The 22,776-nt window shown below is 33.7% G+C and overlaps 1 protein-coding gene across 1 annotated transcript; it reads left to right on the top strand.

Annotated features, from left to right (window-relative positions):
• The first annotated feature begins 1 nt into the window (after window position 1).
• Window positions 2-22,526, top strand: coro1b (coronin, actin binding protein, 1B). Its single transcript, XM_051115358.1, has 11 exons — window positions 2-2,245; window positions 4,698-4,903; window positions 5,048-5,170; window positions 7,590-7,719; window positions 8,156-8,337; window positions 10,229-10,348; window positions 12,412-12,516; window positions 14,538-14,683; window positions 15,999-16,056; window positions 17,778-18,086; window positions 21,034-22,526. The coding sequence occupies exons 2-11, from the start codon at window positions 4,700-4,702 to the stop codon at window positions 21,154-21,156; spliced, it is 1,500 nt and encodes a 499-aa protein (XP_050971315.1). The 5' UTR covers window positions 2-2,245; window positions 4,698-4,699; the 3' UTR covers window positions 21,157-22,526.
• Window positions 22,527-22,776: the final 250 nt, after the last annotated feature.

The following is a 22,776-nucleotide window of genomic DNA, read 5'->3' on the forward strand; positions in this document are numbered from 1 at the left end:
CAGATGTATTTAGTTTTAATAAGCGGCTAGTGTTACCGCAAGCTCCTGCGATACTTCTGTGACCTTTCTGTCTAACCAAATATAAAGCCATGGGTCCTGATGGTAACTTTGGTGTATTCAGTTCACTGCAGTTTATGGGGGTTATTAAACCAGCCCTAACTGCTGCATGTATCCATGTGAGATTAATTTCAGAAAACACAATGTTGAATCAGGACATTTTGCTCAGTGCTTTTCAGCCTAAATCAGAACAGCACAATCTGAGGTGTGATAATTATGTGCCGTGTTAAACATAATTATCACCACATGGTATTAGTCACCACAGTTTAAAAAGAAAGAGAGAAAGAATGCATGAATAGAAAATAATATAATTTATTATTTCCCATTTCCAATGCTAACAATGCCTTACGAAAATTAACCTTGGTTTTACTACACAATAAAACCAAAATAACATGATTACCACAAATTAACCATAGTTTAACCATGGTATTTGTAGTAAAACTATGGTTATACAAATGGTAATCAGTGTGCCAAACCATGGTTACTACACGTTTACTATATTAAGACCATGGTTAATTTTCGTAAGGGATAAGATCAATAACACTTGTATCAACAATGGTATCTTAGTGTAAGCTATTACTTCAGTACATTTATTACCATGGACCACTAAACCAGTCTTAAGTAGCTCGGGTATATTTCTAGCAGTAGCCAAAAATACATTGTATGGGTCAAAATCTCATACAAAACAGTTCAAAATTTAGAGTTAGTAAGACTTGTTTTTTGAAAGAAATTAATAGTTTTATTCATTAAGCGTGCATTAAATTGATCAAAAGTGACAGTAAATACATCTGTAATGTTAAAAAAATGAGAATTTCAAATAAACACTGTTCTTTTGTTATTATTCAGAGAATCCACAAAAAATTTATCACAGCGTCCACAAAAATATTATGCAGCACAACTGTTCCAAAATTGATAATAATAAGAAATGTTAAATTATTTAGTTAGTTATTTAGTTAGGTATATTTGTACCAATAGCCAAAAATACATTGTATGGGTCAAAACTATCGATTTTTCTTTTATGCCAAAAATCATTAGGATATTAAGTAAAGATCATGTTCCATGAAAATATATATCAAAACCTAATTTTGTATTAGTAATATGTATTGCTAAGAACTTCGATTGGACAGCTTTAAGATTTAGATCTTTTGCACCCTCAGATTCCAGATTTTTAAATATTGTTGTATACTAACAAGCCATACATCAATGGAAAGCTTATTATGCTTATTATGTATACATTTCAATTCACCCTTATAACTGGTTTTGTGATCCAGGGTCACATTTGTGTAAATTGCCCCCCACAGCGCTTGGCTATTAGTGCAGGAAACATAATTTATTAATAATTTTAGGAACGTTTGTTGTGACTTTTATTTTGAATTTAAACCTGCCTTTTAGGTCTTTTGAGTCCACTGTTGTTATGCATAGAATTGCGTTGCAATGAAACGTACTGAAACTGCCTCTAAATGTCGACGAAAATGATAGAAACGGTTGACAGCTTGGAAATGGCAATTATTTTTGTATTCAAATAGTTTTGCTAGCAGGTTTTCTTACAAAAAGGAACAAAAAATAAATAGTAAATTTAAATAAATATCTTTTGCAAGTGGAAAACATGCTGTAGACAAAGTCTTTGATTAACTCTGGGCTAGTACATAGTTTATTGTTTTTAATAATAAAATTGTAAATAATCACAAAGCGCTCAGAATGGGACTTTTATTTCGTCAAAAGGCGTACCGCCGTCCATTTTGTTGACTGCTCACCATGGCGAGCTTCACACATCGCTGCTTTTAATTCTAGGCACATTCGCTGAGGAATTTACCACCCATCCTCTTTTCTCCTTCACCGGTGTCGACGCTCTTCTTCATTTATTTTAACTTCCTTAACCGTACAGTTTTGTTCAAAAGCTTTGTATATTGTGTAAATATACAAGTGTGCATTCGTTTTCCCTGATAATATGGATTAATTTGTCGATGTCTGCTGAAATTGCCTGGACATAATTGTTCCACCTGACCATGCAGAATATCCCGGCGATAACAACACACTGCAAGGATTAGTGTAGGTTTATATAGACCGCTGCATTTTTTTTGTTAGATTATATTTTTATACAGGAATCGCTTTATTAATTTTGGAAGGTTTTATTCCAAGAAAAGGGAAGAGGGAAGAAAAGAAAGAAGAAGGAAATCCTCAAACAGAGGTACAGTGTACTGAATGAATGTAACCAGCTCATGTGTCATTCATGGCATTTTTGCGGTTACATTTACGGAATGTGTTTTGTCGTCGGCATTTACACCCTTACGACCCTGGATTTAATTTAATATAATGTTAAATTAAATGTATACTAATATCTATACGTAACAGGTAAATGTAATCTCTGTATTCATATTGGTGACATGCATTTAAAAAGTACAAAATAAATGTTTATACAGTTTTCTATAATTATTTATATTCTACAGTTATTTTAATGAAAGTATGTCCACTTTTAATATCAAATTGGATTTTTGCATATTGATACCAGACAGTTTTTTGTCCTTCAAATAAATAAATAATATTTTCCAACAATAGCTTATTTATTTAAATAAGTATTATGTAAAATTACTCATACCACTTATCATCATCTTACCAATGTGGTTTTATTTTAGTATGAATTAGCTTTTTCGATGTGTTTTTTAATAACTTAATAGATCCAGAGGAAAGTAGTGTAAAGTCACTGACCCATATAAAGGAATGGGGAAAAAAAAAAATTGCAGAATGTGCAGTGGGTGCAAATGTCCCGTGAAATCTCACTCCTGGAAAGCACCTTCAGACCACAGTTCACATGTCACAGCTTTAGGATTAACAAAGTTGTAAGCTATTTATAGTGGGATGTTTACGGTTAATTTTTTACTCTTTTGGCATGGCTGTATTGATTCTAGTTTTATCACATTAAACAGTGTTTGGGGAGTATTGATTTGTCCAAATATGTGTTCAGTAGACCTCATTAGAATGTAAATGTGTAATGGAAGGTAACCGAACATCAGACCTTAAATGTTTCTGACTTGGGCTGTGTCATGTTCATCCCTGCACAGTCACAGACACGTGTGAGCTGCAGCCTTCTAGAGTTTCATTGGACAAGAGGGGCTCTCACTTTTACCTCAGCACTTAAGCCCGTCTGACCTAATAGCCTAGTGGTCAGTAGATCATATCACATTTTATGTGATAGACCACATTATTGGCAGCAATTTTGAGATTATGGCCCAAAATAAAACAGTGGTTACACTACAAGTCAAAGGATTTTGAACAGTAAGATTTTTAATGTTTCTTTTTTTTTAAAAGAAGTGTCTCCTGCTCACCAAGCCTGCATTTTTACAGCAATAATATTTGAAATATATTTATATTTATATATAAAATATTGAAATATTTTATACTATTTTAAATAAATGCTTTCTATCTGAATATATTTTAAAAATGTAATTTATTTCTGTAATTTCAAAGCTGACTTTTTAGCATCATTACTATAGTCACCTTTAGAAATCATTCTAATATTCTGATTTGCTGCTCAAAAATATTAATTATTATTGTTGTTGACTAAAATTTTTCTCAGGTTTCTTTGATGAATAGAAAGTTCAGAAGAACAGCATTTATCTAAAATAGAAATCTTTTGTAACATTATAAATGTCTTAATCATTACTTTTGAACAATTTAAAGCAAATAAATAAAAAAGGCTAAAAACTGAGTGTATAATGTTACAAAAGCTTCTTTAATTCAGGTAAATGCTGATCTTTGGATCTTTCTATTCATCAAAGAATTCTGAAAAAAATGTACTTAACTGTTTTAAATATTGATAATAATAATAAATGTTATGTAATAATGTAATAATAAATGTTATCAGCATATTAGCATGATTTCTGAAGCGTCATATGGCACTAAAGTCTGCAGTAATGATGCTGAAAATGTAGCTTTGATCACAGGAATAAATTACATTTTTAAATATATTCAAATTGAAAGCAGTTATTTTAAATAGTAAAAATATTTCACAATATTACTGCTTTTGCTGTATTTTGGATCAAATAAATGCTGGCTGGGTGAGCAGAAGAGACTTCTTTAAAAACATTAAAAAGCTTTGACTGGTAATGTATATAATTAATTGGAATAATAATAATTTTTTTCATGGTTTTGAAATAAGTCTCTTATGCTCACCCTGTTTTTGTGGAAACCATGATACATCTTTTAAGGATTATTTGATTAACTAAACAAAACAGCGTTTATTTAAAATATAAATATTTGTAACATTATAAATGTTTATATACATACTGTATATATATATATATATATATATATATATATATATATAATTTATTTTGTTGATATTGTGGTATTCATAAATAATTTGAGGAATTTAGAAAGTTTGAAAATTTCCCATCGACATAATGATGTCATTGCAATATTTGCATACTGAATTGTGATTGGTCGTCTTTTTTTGCATGTATTTGCATTCTTAAATGCAGTTGGGTGTTTGCTCTTTTAGTCTAGAAAATAATAATGTCAATTTAACTTAAAGTCTGTTATTCTGAGATTTGTGAACACGATTTATTTGCTTTATGTTATACTCATATAATAATATGCCATGATTCATTTATTTAATAATGATGCCACTGTTGTGTCAACAGTCATGTCCTTCAGGAGGGGTGTTGTCAGGCAGAGTAAGTTCAGGCATGTGTTCGCCCAAGCTTGGAAGGCTGAGCATTGCCTCGATGATGTCAGAGTATCACGCGTGACATGGGACGGTCCGCTGTGCGCTGCCAATCCGAAGTTCATTGCTGTTGTCATTGAGGCCGGAGGAGGCGGAGCCTTTCTTGTGTTGCCGCTCGCCAAGGTTGGCATGCCTTCCTTCAGTAATAACCCATAACAACGCCTTGAATATGCCCTAGGGATTTACAGTTGGTATCTTAGATATTTACATTAGTTTGCATAATCAAATTAGTTCTGCTCACATAGTTTCTGTGTCTCTTACCACTAGAGTGGTCGAGTGGACCAGAACACCCCGACCGTGTGCGGTCACGCCGCTCCGGTGCTGGATGTGCAGTGGTGCCCACATGATGACAATGTTATTGCCAGTGCCTCAGAGGACTGCACTGTCAAGGTTTGTTTCATTCCCTTCAACAAAACCCACACCTCATGTACTGTCTTATGAAGATTTGTTGCGTGAAAATAGCATCCCTGGGGCATCTTATTTTTTAAAATATTTGATAATAATTAATCTTAATTATTTGATAAACAAAAATACAGTAATGATATATGAAATATTTGCACAATCTAAAATAACTGTTCTATTTTAATATATTTTAAATAATTATTGTAATTGTATATTGTAACTAATTTCTGTGATTTCAGCAGCCATTGCTGTAGTCTTCAGTGTCACATGATCCTTCATAAATATTTCTAATATGCTGATTTGGTGCTCAGGTTGAATTAATTATTATTAGTGCTCTCTTATTACTATTAATTACTATTAATGAATAATACATTTGTTTAGGATTCTTCGATTAATAAAAAGTTTAAATGAACAACATTTATTTAAAAAAGAAGTCACGTTTACTTAAGGCTTTTATGTATAATGCATTATAAGAGTAATTTTATAGGGGTCATCGTATGCCCATTTTCCACAAGTTGATATGATTCTTTAGGGTCTTAATGAAAAGTCTCTAATATACTTTGGTTAAAAATTCTCAATGGTTGTGTAAAACAACACCCTTTTTACTTTGCCAAAATCAGCTCCGCAAAAATCACCCTGTTCTAGTCGAGGCTGCTTTAAATGTTAATGAGCTCTGCTCACCCCACCTCTCTCTCTTCTTCTCTCTGTGGAGTGACGAGCCTGTTTACTTTAGCCACTAAACTTGCTAACTAGCATTATTTGGAAAGGTGATCACAAAGATTCATAAGAAAACCCCTTATACTCAAGTATCTAAAACTGCAGACCGGAGATCTCCAAAATGGGGCGGGAACTCTAAAAATGGGCAGAACCTCCAAAATGAGGCGGGGTCTCGTCGCGCAAAGACTTTCCCCATTGGCTCTGGCTTCAACCTATTGTTACTGACTTACATTTAAAACTAAATAAAATTAAACTTTATAAAATAAAAAGTTTGTAGTTGATCTCAAATAAAATAAACCAAGCCCCAAAGCTTGTGGCCAGTGGTTAATGATATAAACGGGAATCACCTACGAGCTCTCCTGCGAGCTGTCCCAGTGAAGCAGGGGAAAGGTTTTACTGTTTTAAGCAACGGGGGCGTTCTTGAAATTCGCAGGGTAGGAAGTGGTGACGCTGGATGTAACTAAAAAGCTCCAATTTTCCGGTGAGCTCCAGTTGAGGAGTTACAGAACGGCCCGACGATTTCATAGCGCATATTAACTGTTTATCTGCCACGCTATTCAGCGCCAATCCTGCCGTGCAGTCAATTTCACTGGTTAAGGTTAGGGTAAGGTGTGGGGTAGGTTTAGGGGTCAGCATTTGTGTAGCATAGTGTAGGTAATCAACACTGCCTATTTTGGAGTTCCCGCCCCCATTTGGAGATCTCCAAGCTGCAGTTATATACCCCTCCTTATACTCACTTCTGCTGTAAGTGAAGCTGGATGACGACTGATTTGCGCAAACATAGACGCATTTATGTAGATCAGGAGGCGCATTCCATTCACAAACAAACGTAATCCACTGCATCTTCAGCGGCTCAGATGTCAGGAGTAAATGACGACCACTACGTTCATTATTACATCCAGCAACCCCATTCGCTCAATCAGAGATATTCTTGTCTAATTTACATGCCTGCTCCGGCATCGAAACAATGGAGGTCGGACTGTTACAGCTGATTTAGGCGGGTCTGAGGTAAGACGCTCGTGTCAATCAACTATTGTAGAAGCGGCCTCTGTCTGAGAATGGCTCGATTTGAAAAAGGGGAAATTAATTTTACAGATTAATTAAAAACCACTGCATGGATTTTTATCATTACAGGGTAGATGTACACACACTGCCAACACACATCAATGTTCAAACCACATGTAAAAGTGAACTTTGCATCCGATGACCCATTTAATGCATTAATTATGTCTTGTAATTCACCTTTAAATGCACTGTACAATCTCATGAACAATTGTAACTACAGTTGTTACATTATAATACTTATAAATTCATTGTTAAAATATGCAATTTAAATTTGGCTATAGTTATTTACGACAAGGAATAATGTAGTACAACGCACATTATGAATAATTCTAATGCATTATACCCTTTAATAACCCTTTATAGTTCATTATACAGAAATGCTTTAAGTGTTACTGATCATTTTAATGCATCCTTGATGAATAAAAGTATGAATTTATTAATTTCTAGATTTTTTTAAAATCTTGCCCCAGATTTTTTTTAAATGGTAGTGTAGTTTCCACAAAAATATGAAGCAGGCCAACTGTTTTCAACATTGATAATAATAAGAAATGTTTTCTGATCAGCATAATAGAAAGATTTCTGAAGGACCATGTGACACTAAAGATTAACTATTTTTGCATAACAGATTTGGCAGATTCCTGACGGAGGTCTTACATCCCCCATGTCTGAAGCTGTTGTGACTCTCGAGGGCCACAGTAAAAGAGTAGGCATCCTGGCCTGGCACCCTTCTGCTCTCAATATCCTGTTGACTGCAGGTAAGCTCTTCCTTTGTGTATATATACTTTGCCGGCTCACGGTGCTTGGATTAAGTCTGTTCTGGCACGCTCTATTTTTGGCGTGTGTTCTAATTCTAGTGTCTTAAAACATTTACCAAGCCCTAATTTTGGAAGTTGGACTTGCTTCGTGCCCCTTCAAAGTAATGAAAAGACAATAGAGCTCAGTCGATTAAAAATAAATCTGCTACACATCTACATGTAAAGAAGTAACATAAATCTCTTGTCTAAACTAAACTGCTTGATGCACATATTGATTTAAAGGCTTCTGCACAACGAGCCAAAGAAAGGTGGCTTTGGATTTGATTTGCATTGGCATGGAAATATCTGAGATGCAAATCTTAGTTCTTAAACTAGTAAGATGTGTTTTTTTGCTAAACCCTCCGACTGTCTTTCACCTTGTTTACCCGTGTTCTAGGATGTGATAATGTCCTGTGTGTATGGGATGTGGGCACCGGGGAGCTGGTGTACCAGCTGAGTGACGCCCATCCAGATCTGATATACAGCGTGAGCTGGAACCGTGAAGGCAGCATCCTGTGCACCACGTGTAAAGACAAAGCCTTACGAGTCATTGATCCCAGGCGTGGAACAGTCCTTAAGGTCAGCCTGTTCACTTCTGTGTCATAAAGTTGTGAGGAAATGCACACACAGATACATTTACAAATTTGGGGTTGGATTTTTAAAATGGTTTGGAAAGAAGTCTCTCATGCTCATCAAGGCTATATTTATTTGATTTATGTAAAAAGCAGTAAAACTGTGAAATATTATTTCTATTAAAAAAAAAATGTTTTCTATTATAATATAATTTAAAATGTAATTTATTCAAATGTAATTTATTCAAAGCTGAATTTTCAGCATCATTACTCTAGTCTTCAGTGCTCGTTTTTACCTTTGTAATGGCATTTTTCTAACTTTATTGAAAGTATGTCATCTTTAAAGTCAAATAAAAAAAACAACAAATTTAAATCAAATTTAAAATGTCTAATTAAAACAACAGAATAAGAATAAGTTCCCAAACAAATTAAATCAGTATTAACAAAATTAATTTGTACTACAGAGTTGGCACAGAAGAACACAAAAGTGTGTTGTATGTATATTTTCATATGTTTAATGAAGCTCATAGGTGGACTGAGTGCAATCAAATTCATAAATTAATGTTGAGGTTAATGTTTTAAATATAAATATGAATATAGAACTGATTTCAATACTGAATCATTCATTCATTTGATTTATTCGAACGGATGATTCATTTAGGAATAAAGCAAGTGACTGTCTTTATGAATGTGAAATTGAATCACTGACTCACTAGATTCATTTAAAAATGCATGTTCATTCATAAACAAAGCACTGCTGTGTTTGAATGAAGATGCGCAGCGGCTCGGTTGTGACTTGTTTCAAACTATTTTTGACAACGAAATAGATCAAAATCAGGCAGCAGTGTTATAGTCAGACAATTTAAGTCACTTAATATTAACTTCGTTTAATTAACTGTTGTATTAAATCAATGTCTCATTTACAAACTCCCTTCAAAATCATTAAAAGCTGTCACTCATCTTCGTTCATCACAAAGTTCCATTATAATTAACGAAGCTCCCTACACTGCACAATGAATCTCTTATTTACATTCTCTCTACACTTTATGAAAGGATTCGTCAGATATGCCAGTGATACATTACTCAGTGTTGCAAAAACACGTAGAAACCTTTGAAGCTCCCCTCCACCCAAACACAAATATGCAGATCTAGTCATTCACACTGGTGCTCCTAAATATTTTTCATAGTCGCACGCAGTAGTTTTCAGTCACGCTGTAGAACACTGATTTATTTGAAATAGAAAACTTTTGCAACATTCTAAATGTCTTTACTGTCACTAAAAATCAATGTAATGCATCGTTGCTGAATAAACAGATTAATTTCTTTCAAAAGAAAAATTGTACTGTCCCCAAACTTTTGAACGGTGGTGTAGGTACAGCAGATTTTAATGTGGTAGTTAGAATATTCCTAATAGGCCAATATGATGCAGGTGTACAATGTAAACATGGACATTAAGTGCACCTGAAGACTAATAGGATTATTCTAAGAATGTTTATAGAGCGGCCGGACAGCTGTTGGAATGAATCCGCTCTTTAATCTGAATGTTTCTGCTGTTAGTGATCTCATGAGTCTACATGAGGGCAGCAGCTGTTTTGTTCCAGGTGGGACGTGTCCACGATAAGCTTTTAGCATATGTGATGGTCCAGTGGATTTAGCTGAGCAGAAATCTATCATAATAGAACATGATCTTAATAATTAATTGTTTTAATCATTTAAAAGCATTCATATTGATTGGAAGATTAGTATTACATAACCACTTGTCTGCCACATGCACTTCTGTTTGAGATATGACAGACTTGTTGAATTATGTATGAATACACATAAGACGTTTCCAGTGTTTTCAGTGATTTTTTTTTTTTTTTGTTGTTGTTGATGTTGTTTGAAAATGTGACACTCAGGTGCGGGAGAAGGCTCATGAGGGCACTAGGCCGATGAGGGCCGTGTTTCTGGCTGATGGGAAAATCCTGACAACCGGCTTCAGTCGCATGAGTGAGAGACAGCTTGCCCTCTGGGACACGGTAAGAGCATTTTGTAGAGGAGAATCATTGATCCTTTTTTGTTTGGTCAGCAAGAACTATCCTTTAGCGCCTGAGGTGAAGCAGTAAATTGTTAAAGGATCAGTTCACTTCCAGAATGAAAATTTCCTGATAATGTACTCACCCCCATGTCATCCAGGATGTTCATGTCTTTCTTTCTTCAGTCGAAAAGAAATGTAGTTTTTTGAGGAAAACATTCTAGGATTTTTCTCCATATAGTGAACTTCAATTTCATTGCAGCTTCAAATGGCTCTACATGATCCCAGCCAAGGAATAAGCGTCTTATCTAGCGAAATGATCTGCCTTTCTAGGAAAAATACTAATTTATATACTTTTTAACCACAAATGCTTGTTTTGCATTATGTAATCACTCACATGTGACGGAGGTGGAAGTACTGACCCAGTGTTTACAAAGCAAACGTCAAATGCCCTTTACAAAAAAAGGGTTAAACAACAATGTCAGACGAGTTTGAAGTTGGAGAAGAAAATAAGAGTTTTTCACCCTACCCTACCTTTTTTAACCGAAGTACACGGACAAAATACAAACCGCATGTGACTTTCCAACATAATTATACAATTTGTGAAGACGTGTATGTGCATCACAGAGCTAGCACGAGACTAGCATTTGTGGTTTAACATAATAGAAATATTTATTTTTTTAAGAAAATTACCAATCGTTTTGCTAGATAAGACTCTTATTTCTCAGCTGGGGTCATGTAGAGCCCTTTGAAGCTGTATTCTAACTGCAGTTTGGACTTTCAACCCATTGGCTCCCATTGAAGCCCACTATATGGGGAAAAATCCTGGAATGTTGTCCTCAAAAACCTTAAACCTTTTACTGTCCCATTTTTGAACATAAATGTGAAAATGCACTATTCTAACTTAAATTTTTATAATTCATGAATGAAAACATTTAGTAATCTGATTTTAATGTACATTTTCAGTGGTAATGCAATGTCTGATTTTAAAATGGTTTTCAAAGGATGAATTTTGAGATTTTAAGTTTTCAACTGATATGTAATTTCTTATGATATCTAAAGCGTGATAGGGAAAAAGGCAACAAAGAAAGTATTTTTGTGACAAATCTAATTTAATGATGTAGATTTTATGACGTGCACTCTTGTCATAAATTAATCTATTACTTTTCCTACATAATTTGTAACACAAAACAATGGTAAAATATCTATTTAGGAGTCGTAGACCTTATATAGTTTGTCATGATTAGATTAGGATTTATTTGTAATATGGTGAAGTAAATGTAGGCGTCCTGTATACAGGACGGTGACAGGGGGGTAATTTAATTTTGACTGAAGAAAGAAAGACATAAACATCTTGGATGACATAGGGGTGAGTAAATTATCAGGAAAGTTTCATTCCGTAAGTAAACTTCTCCTTTAAAAGAAACTTGATTGATCTTCCTAGTATTTGCTTTATGGGAAATTCCCATAAAATAATAACACACTGCTACTCACAAGTGTGTGATCAGTAAGACTTTCCTTAAAATTAATTAATACTTTTATTCAGCAAGGACATCAATTAAATTGATCAAAAGTAACCATAAAGGTATCTACAGTCCACCATGCCTATTCAAACAGTGTTCTGATGAGGGGGTTAAAAAAACAGCAAAGAAAGTAGCTCATTACTTCTAAATTATGATGTTTTAATGTAAAAATAACATTTATAAGGGGACCCCAGAGAACAGTACACAATAATGACCCTTGTAAACTTGAGAAGACCGAAGTAAGACTTCAACTTTCAGGCAAAGTTCTGTCTTGCATTTTCTAGTTTTTATTTTGTGGAAGTGCAAACATTTGCTCAAACTCGGTTCAGTTTAGTAGCTTTGAGACACGCGTATAATCAGGCGCTCACAAATGATCTTACTTAACATAAAATTATCAAAATAGATAATCAGTCAATTAATCAGTTGAGCTTTCTAATACAGTTCTATCAGATGTTGCCTGTCTGGTTCAGTTATTCACCATGGAATATTATGTTTTGATAACCCAGTCTGTATTTGAATGTCTTTGTCCTTCTTTATATTTCAGAAAGATCTTTCTGAGCCAATGGTTACTCAGGAAATGGACACCAGTAACGGAGTTCTGCTTCCGTTCTACGACCCAGACACCAACATGGTTTACTTGTGCGGAAAGGTAGGATTACCCAGCTTTACCCAGTCACCTTTAACTGCTGCACGACAGGTATCTCCAGCAGCTCTAACAGGGATATAAACTTACACAGAAACATGCTGTTTACAGAAAACCTGTCTGGGACAATCACTGTCTGTGGGAGTTTTCCATATTTACATACTGTAAACAGAAATACACCACCATTTAAAAGTTTGGAGTCAGAAAGATTTTTGTTAAAAAAGTCTCTTTTAAACAGAAGTCTCTTGTGCTCACCGAGGCTCTGTTTATTTGATCAAAATACAGTGAAAAAAGTGAAATATTATTAAAATGTGAAGTAACTGTTTTCTGTTGTAATATATTTTAAAATAAAATATATTCCTGTGATGTTGCGGCTGAATTTTTAGCAAAACATTCAACATTTCTTATTATTATCAGTATTAAAACAGTTGTGCTGCATAATATTTTTGTGGACACTGTGATACATTTTTTCCGGATTCTTTGAATAATAGCAAAAGATCAGCATTTATTTGAAATTCACATTTTTTTTACAGTACAAATGTATTTACTGTCACTTTTGATCAATTTAATGCATCCTTAATGAATACAATTATTTTCTTTTAAAAAACAAGTCATACTAACCCTAAATAATTTAACATTTCTTGTTATTATCAGTATTGAAACAGTTGTGCTGCATAATATTTTTGTGGACACTGTGATACATTTTTTTACGGATTCTTTGATTAATAACAAAAGAACAGTGTTTATTTGAAATTCACATTTTGTAACATTACGAATGTATTTACTGTCACTTCTGATCAATTTAATTTCTTTTAAATAACAAGTCTTACTAACCCTAAATTTAACATTTCTTCTTATTATCGATATTAAAACAGTTGTGCTGCATAATATTTTTGTGGACACTGTGATACATTTTTCCCAGATTCTTTGATTAATAACAAAAGAACAGTATTTATTTGAAATTCACATTTTTTGTAACATTACAAATGTATTTACTGTCACTTCTGATCAATTTAATGCATCCCTAATGAATTAAATTATTTGCTTTTAAAAAACAAGTCTTACTAACTAAATAATTTAACTTTTCTTATTATTATCAATATTGAAACAGTTGTGCTGCATAATATTTTTGTGGACACTGTGATACATTTTTCCCTGATTCTTTGAATAATAACAAAAGAACAGTGTTCATTTGAAATTCTCATTTTTTAACATTACAGATGTATTTACTGATTATCGTCTTCTAAGTTGTCCAAATTAAGTTCTTAGCAATGCATATTACTAATAATTAAGTCTTGATATATTTGTGGTAGAAAATTTACAGAATATCTTCATGGAACGTGATCTTTACTTAATATCCTAATGATTTTTGGCATAAAAGAAAAATCGATAGTTTTGACCCATACAATGTATTTTTGGCTATTGGTACAAATATACCTAACTAAATAACTAACTAAATAATTTAACATTTCTTATTACATTACAAATGTATTTACTGTCACTTCTGATCAATTTAATGCATCCCTAATGAATTAAATTATTTGCTTTTAAAAAACAAGTCTTACTAACTAAATAATTTAACATTTCTTATTATTATCAATATTGAAACAGTTGTGCTGCATAATATTTTTGTGGACGCTGAGATAAATTTTTCCTGGATTCTTTGAATAATAACAAAAGAACAGTGTTTATTTGAAATTCTCATTTTTTTAACATTACAGATGTATTTACTGTCACTTTTGATCAATTTAATGCACGCTTAATGAATAAAACTATTCATTTCTTTCAAAAAACAAGTCTTACTAACTCTAAATTTTGAACTGTTTTGTATGAGATGTTGCATATGTAACAATGAAGTGGTGGTGAATGGCACAGTGATGTTATCGGATGTAAATAGCATGGTACTTTGATGCATACCATAGTACTTGTTTCTCAGAGGCACGTGTAATAAAAGCAGAACCTGTAGTTGATCAAACCCAGTGTTGTCAGTGAGCTGTAACATGGCTGCCTATCACTCTCTTTCACAGGGGGATTGTACTATTCGTTACTTTGAGGTGACAGATGAGTCACCGTATGTTCATTTCCTGAGTCTGTACAGCAGTAAGGAGCCCCAGAGAGGTGCTGGTTTCCTAAGCAAACGAGGAGTAGACGTCAACAAGTGTGAAATAGCAAGGTGTGAACTGAACTACCGTGTTACTCTAAGATGATGCAGTCATATTTGTCATTGTTCGATTTTGTGATTCCTTCCATTTAATCCCATTTGGGTGTGGATTTGATTGCATTTCATTTGCCCTAATGAATGCCCTGAAAACATGCGAGTGGCGACTCCATGTTCAGACTTTTGCTTAGTGCAAAAAGTTGTTTGTTCTGTTTGATAGGATATTTGGCCGAAGTGTTTGACTAAGAAATACAAAACTGAGCAAATGGGAAGTTAAAGAATAATTCACGAAAACAGAAAATGAAATTGTTTTCTCACCCGCATGTGATTCTATTCTTTCTTCCATGGAACACACCAAAAAAAAAAAAAAAAATACCGAAGCATATTCACTTTGCGACATACAGTGAAACCAGTGTTTATTTAGACACCGTCATGTTGACAGAAAGGAGTGAACAAACCATGGTCAGGTCAAAGTGTCAAATCTAATTTTTGGTTGCAAATTTTTTGCAATTTTACTGGTAGTCCACTGTATGAAGAATGTTTGGGTATAATATGTCACTGTTTATTTTATTATCCCCACTTACATATAACTGGTGTCTGAATCATTTTTGGTTTGACTGTACATACAGTATACTACTTTTTAAAAGTAGTTGTTTTTGTGTTTTTTTAGATTTTTTAATGTTATTGAAAAAAGGCCCACCTAGAAAGCAAATGCTATAAAACATTAATTCTCTGACATTAATTACAATTTAAAATAACAGTTTTCTATTTTTAAAATGTTATTGATCCTTAAAAAATCATTCTAACATTTGCTCAAGAATAATTTTTTATTCATTATATGATATATTATAGTTTTTAATACAAAGTTCAAAAGAACAGCATCTTTTTTAAATAAAAATAGCAACGACATTTTAATGGTTTTTACTGTTACTTTTTGATTAAATTAATGCATGCTTGCTAAAGCATCTATTTCTTTCCAAAACAATAAAAAATCTTACAGACCCAACACTTGTGAACAGTAGTGTATACTTTGTGCAAATATTGTCTTTCATACAACATGTATCGACAAGATGCTTTCAAGCTTTAAAAATGACTAAAACAACCATAAAAATAGTTTATACCACTTATGCAATATAACTCCAAATGTTCTGATGGCGTACGATAGCTTTGTGTAAGTAGGAAGCTGAAATAAGCATTATTTGCTAAGAATCTCCTTTCATTTTCTTTTTTGAGCGACAAGTCCTGATTAGTTCACACCTGCACTGATTCTTAAATGGCATCTCTCCAGTTCTTGCATTTATCTCCATTATTCTTCATCTTATTTCATCAGGTTCTACAAACTGCACGAGAGGAAGGTTGAGCCCATTTCTATGACTGTGCCGCGGAAGGTAAGTTCAGTCTGCACATCAGAGCGACCACTCGTTTTAAATTTTGCATGTTTAAGCGAGTCAGAAAGTAAAGTTACTAAGTAACTTCTGACTGCTAAACGTTTAGTCATTCCATTTTGTCATTTACAAGACCTTTGATTCTAAAAGAAGTGTTGAATGTCTGTTTGAAATGTGTTGAAAAGCTAGGCTGAGACAGGAAGTTCGCTGAAAATGATCATACTCTAAATGCTGTCATGCTTGGGTGTTCTCTCATTGTAAGGCAGCTATCAGCCTTCAGCTTGTTCCAAAAAAATGTTTAAATGGTGATCATATGCTCATATTGACTCACGCTGACATATTGATTTATGACATCTATTTAAAAACAAAACACTGGACAAACCCAAATGTGACTCTGGACTACAAAATTAAGACTTATACGAAATTGAGATGTATATGTCATCTGAAAGCTGAATAAATATGTTTTGCATTTATGTATGGTTAACCAGATTTGTCTGAGATACAACTATTTGAAAATCTGGAATCTTCTAAGTTGTCCAAATTAAGTTTTCAGCAATGTATATTACTAATAATTAAGTCTTGATATATTTACAGTAGAAAATTTACAGAATATCTTAATGGAACATGATCTTTACTTAATATCCTAATGATTTTTGGCATAAAAGAAAAATCGATAATTTTGACCCATACAATGTATTTTTGGCTATTGGTACAAATATACCCGTGCTACTTATGATGTTTTGTCGTTCAGGGTCATAAATATGCTGGTTGATATTTGAAAAATATTAAAGTACCATAATATAACAGTAAAAAAAAGTGTAAAAATGTATAAAATGAATTTGCTCAGTTTTATAATAATAAGCAGAAGTCATACTTCCCACACTTTACTCTCTTTAAAAGGATAACTCACTCAAAAATAAAAATTCTGTCATCATTTTCTCAGAAAAAAAGTCATACAGCTTTGGAATGACATGGGGATGAGAAAATGCTGACAGAATTTCCTTTTTTGGGCGGACTGAAAGACAAAACTGAAATAAAACAGGAAACTTGCATGAATTGACTATAATTAGCATATTGCAGGTATTTTTTGTATTTGGGTAATGCCACAATGTTGTATTTTTGGAGTCTTTCTGAAAGAGGAAGTAAGAAAACATTTTTTACTGCCCCTCTGCAAACTCTTCTTATTTGGCATATAGACTTCAGTCAGGGAAGTGCCATATTTGAGTTTTAACAGAAATGAAATCGAGGCTGTGAGGGACAGAAGTACAGTGCGTTCAATGGATTGCGTTGTTGTTTAACAGCATAGTGATTGTTCAGCCGATGAAACATCTTTTAAAAAAACAAAAAAACTTTTAAGTAAAAAAAATTTATAAAACAGTTTTGAAATTTTGAGTTTTGAGTAAATGGTATGACCTAGAACTTAAGTCTGTCTCTCACAGCCTCATCTAAAACTGACCAAGGTTTATTTCTCAATCCGTATCCTCTGTCTAAATCAGTGGTTCTCAACTCCAGTCCTCGAAGGCCCATTGCTCTTCACATTTTGTATGTCTCCTCATTTAATGCACCTGATTCAGATCATCAGCTCGTTAAGAGAAAGATCCATGAACTGAACTGAATGTGTCAGATTCAAAAACATACAAAATGTGCAGAGCAGTGGGCCCTGAGGAGTGGAGTTGAGAACCACTGGTCTAAATTAGTCTTTTTTTTTCTCCACCCTCTATCAGTCTGACCTGTTTCAAGGGGATCTGTACCCGGACACAGCAGGATTAGAACCCGCTCTACTGGCAGAAGATTGGATAGCTGGACAGGACGCTCCTCCAATCCTTGTTTCCCTCAGTGGAGGCTACACCGCCCCTCCATCCAAATGCGGAACGCTCCGGGGTCGACCTAAACTACTCACTCAGACCAACACTAGTCCCACCAGCACTACTGCGCCAGCAAACCCTATGTCAGTCGAGATGGAGAGCGAGGGTTTGAGCCATGGACAAGGAAGAAGGGATGTAGATGGTGGGATAGAGAGAGTAAAGAAAGAGGTGAATGACAAGTATCATGACATTTTATACCATACACACACATATTATATTTATTAAAATATAGTATAGTCAGTTTAGTATCCAAAATAATAACTCAAGGCAGTAACAATTTAAACAACATATTTTATTTAAACAATTATATACAGTTGAGGTCAAAAGTTTACATGCACCCTGCAGAATCTGCAAAATGTTAATTGTTTTACCAAAATAAGAGGGATCATACAAAATGCATGTTACTTTTTTATTTTTTAGTACGGACCTGAATAAAAAAAAAATTCCACATAAAAGATATTTACATATAGTCCACAAGAGAAAATAATAGTTGAATTCATAAAAATGACCTTGTTTAAAAGTACATACATTTGGTTCTTAATACGGTGTTGTTACCTGAATGATCCACAGCTGTTTTTTTGTTGTTGTTGTTGTTTAGTGATAGTGGTTCATGAGTCCCTTTTTTGTCCTGAACAGTTAAACTGCCTGCTGTTCTTCAGAAAAATCCTTCAGGTCCCATAATTTTTTCTTTTTTTTTGGTTTTTCAGCATTTTTTTGTGGGGGTGAAAACTTTTGGAATTTGCAGATCAGGGTAAATTTAACTTATTTTGTCCTTTGGGAAACATGTATGTATCTTCTGTAGCTTCTGAAGGGCAGTACTAAATTTAAAAAAATATAATATTTAGGCAACATAAGAAAAATGTACTCATCTTCATTCTGTTCAAAAGTTTTCACCCCCAGCTCTTAATGCATTGTTTTCCCCTCTGAAGTAGTGTTGTCACGGTACCAAAATTTCAGTATTCGGTACCAATACCAGTGAAAATCCACGGTTCTCGGTACCAATTTTGGTACCAAATCAAAACACAAAAACATGAATTGAACAACACTATTTTTATTTATAACAAACAAAAATAAAACAAAGTTTTGACTTGGAAGCTGGTATTTTGGGCTGAGGTGATGAAGCATTTGCTGAAATCCCCATTTTTCACTGTATAAACTGGCACTTGATCCATACATGTGAATTCAGCAACAGCTCGGTTCAGTTTTCTTGCCTCAGGTGAGTTTTTGTCATACTTCTGCTGCTGAAAAGCATCTGGAACCGTTGTCTGCTTAGGAGTTTGGTTCGTGGTCTTCTTCAGCCTGCAGCTGTAAAAGGAAAATATAAATAAAACAATTGGCTGAGTCTAACTAAATGCAATATTAGATTGACACCAGCTAAACAGAACTTTATATATAACTTTTCAGTAAATAACAAACCTCAGCTTTTTATAACAAAGTTAGATAAGATTACTTATATTGAGTGTAAGATATCAATGTTACACAGACGGAAACTGTCTTATTAAAAACACTTTACAAAAAGACTCCATTTAACATGACTTAATAAACAAGTGTTACATAGCAATTATTCTCTTAATTTCAAAATGTATTAATAATTTATTTTAAATTAAAAGTTGTATCTGTTAACATTATTTCACGCACAATGAACAAACATGAACCATCAAATGTTTGTATAAAACAAAATTCACACACATTAATTAATGTTCACTCACTGTAACTTGATGTTAGATAATATTAAGTCATGTTAATGAATAGTATCTTTTACCAAACTATACAGGACTGTATTTGACTGTACTTTTATTTAATCAAACTGCGCAAACTATATTTCATAGCCTAGAACTGCTTTTCTGATGGACCGATTTTAAGGCTATAAACATTAACCATACATTTGTACATTTGTTCTCTAACACACATATTTTAGCTACACAGGTCATTTAAAAGCCTCAGGTGTGCAAAAATACCACACTATCATGTCCTGTTTTTTTTTTTTTTTTTTTTAATAAACGCTATAGGAGCATTAAACACGTAATAAAGAAGTTTATTCTAATACTCGCGTTAGCATTAGCCGCGCTTATGCTAACGATTAACTAAGCAAATGGCGATGTTTATTTAAGGTATAATTTTTATAACAAAAGCTCTAAATATAAAATTAAATGAAAACTTACCTGCTTGAACTCTTTCATTAAATCTGGGTGTCGGTCTTTGAGGTGTTTTATTAAGTTCGATGTATTTCCTCCTTTTGAGAAAGAACTTCGATGCACCGTTTGCAAATGGGTTTTTGATGATCTATGATGTTGCCCTTGTCATCAGCCGCAAATACAAAATATTTCCACACGTGGCTCCTTCCTCCTTTCTTTTCAACAAGCGGATTCAGAGCAGCCGCATCAGCAGCACCGCCGGTCGCCGTGTCTCTGTGCTTTTATGAAGAAGACGCAACAACTGCGCAGTGCGTACTTTCCGCATAGCGCAGTAAGAACCGGGTTGACCGGGCGCTCGGTACCACCGGTACTTAAGAAAACCTGGTACCGTAACATTTAATTTTTTTTTAGTACCGACTTGGTACCGAAGTACCGGGTCTTTTGACAACACTACTCTGAAGCATCGGTGCGCACTTGAACCTTCTGTAATAGTTGCATAGGAGTCCCTCAGTAGACATATAAATCTCAATTTTAAAAAATTGCCCCTTAAAACTGGTTTTGTGGTCCAGGGTCACAAATCAAAAAATAACATGCATTTTGTATGATCCCTCTTATTTTGGTAAAATAATTAACATTTTGCAGATTCTGCAGGGTGTATGAAAACTTTTGACTTCAACTGTATTTTATTTATGAACTGATGTTAAGCTGTCTAAACTTTAGAAAAAGAGTTATTTATATGCTTTTTATGTCATATTTTGTAATATTCACATTTTGTACTATGAATTTTTTTCTCATTCTATTTTTTGCCTCCTCAAAAGAAACACCACTGGTATATATTTTTTTAGATCTGAAATGTAATATTAAATACATTATTTATATGCCTCATGTTTTAACTTGACACTTGCCTGTTTATCTTAAAGCCTTAATGTTAATTTTTATGCCTAAATGTTAAAGCCCAAATATTTTTCTTTCTTGCACAGGAGGACCAACTTTCTGATATCCTGACAGAGATTCGGGCATTGCGTGCTCTGGTTCTGGCTCAGGGTCACAGAATCGACGTCCTGGAAAGGCAGCTCGCCCGTATTGAGGATGGAGAAGTGTGAAGGAAACTACAAACATATAACAACACATAGCCTTACCCAGATTCAGAAAGCTTCACTGAAGGGTTATGAGAAACGTAGTTCTATTGCTGTGGCATAGAGATACAAAGACGTAATTGAGCTTTGAGCTTTATCGGTACACTTTGGTTTTTAATGCACTGATATTAATATCCTAAATGCTGCTCATTTTGTGCTTTTAATAGGGCTGTTACATCAGGTACTTACTGCTGACTTTGAAGTCTGAATTTGGTTGGGTCAACATTTGCATAAACATGCAACCTTTAAATGGAAAGCAGACTTGATCATCTCTCGTAGCCTCAGCTTTATGAATGCTTCTACTTAAAAAACCTTCAGGAAATGTAATTATCCAATGCTGAATCGATTCCTTTCTTTCACTAAAGTTCGATGGTGCTTATCAACATATGTATATTGACCAGCACTGTTCTTGGGTTTAGCTGCCCTCAACAGCTCCTCTCTTCCATTTGTATGTCTTAACATATGTAGCATTGATTTTGGATGTTGGTAGAGTTTAATATGTGGATACGTGAGTAGCGTGTGATAGAAACTGTACTTGGTGTTGAAGGAATTTGTGAGTTTTCAATATAATGAAGAAACATTAGAAGAAGAGTTTTGGAAATGAAAACAGATGCAGGTCTTATAGGAAGAAAAGATGTCCAGGTCACTAATTTCACCCAAAAATCAACCTTTTTTAACATTATAGTCATTGTAATTTTACTTCAGGTCTTTTGTTAATTCATATTTTTCAGAATTAATCTATTTTTATTATATTCCCATTACTCCAATAAAGCCATTTTACCATATTACATTAAAAAAGTTTTTTTTTTTACTACCAAAATAACACTAAATACTACCAAGATATACAGTACAAATGAGAATAGTTACATTATTGTAATGCAAAATGTGTGCAAAAAAGAAAAAATTATTTTCTTTTTTCTTTTTTTAAATGTAATTATTATTATGTAATAAATAACATAACATATAACATTTAAAAAAAATTCACACTGATTTAGGGGTGACCTGAACATGTTCTTGGCAGGTTTGTTGAGATTAATCCTGTACCTCTTGACGAATTATCGTGCTTCATTCCTGTTTGATTTAATATGAAAAATAATAGTAGAATGCTGTGATGTCGTTAGGTTTAAGTGGTGTTGTTTTTGTATTCGTTTTATTTTTAGTCTTAATCATAGGCACTACAATCAGGGATGACTCAAACCGCGGGTCGACTCATCCTCCTCTGTGAATGATTTTGTTGAAGTCTAGCTTTATCAGTTGTATATGTTGTAAATTATCCAAGTATCCATTTACTTAAAACTTAAGTGCTAACTTAATCTGTTCTTTTTAATAAACAACATTCACCCATTTCTATTGTACATCAGTTGGATTTATTATTCATTGCATTACAAGCACTTACCATAAGGCCTGTGGTTGAGGTCAAAACTAAATGTTTAGTGCTAATTTTAGATATGAAAGTGTACTAGCATTGTGCTAGACAGCGATTTATACTGTAAGTGTGCACATTTCCTGGCTAATTTTGAAACTAAGAAGCAGCTAAGGTTAATCAAGGCTGATGTAAATTTCTAAAACTGAAGATAATTTTCTAAA

This window comes from Labeo rohita, chromosome 7 (genome assembly GCF_022985175.1).
Source record: "Labeo rohita strain BAU-BD-2019 chromosome 7, IGBB_LRoh.1.0, whole genome shotgun sequence".
NCBI classification, from domain to species: Eukaryota; Metazoa; Chordata; class Actinopteri; order Cypriniformes; family Cyprinidae; genus Labeo; species Labeo rohita.

Bases quoted from the DNA above. Each gene is read 5' to 3' on its own strand.
- coro1b (XM_051115358.1), top strand. From the start codon at position 4,700: ATGTCCTTCAGGAGGGGTGTTGTCAGGCAGAGTAAGTTCAGGCATGTG. The intron at 4,904-5,047 runs GTTGGCATGCCT...TCTTACCACTAG, and splicing joins TTGTGTTGCCGCTCGCCAAG to AGTGGTCGAGTGGACCAGAA. The intron at 16,057-17,777 runs GTAAGTTCAGTC...ACCCTCTATCAG, and splicing joins CTATGACTGTGCCGCGGAAG to TCTGACCTGTTTCAAGGGGA.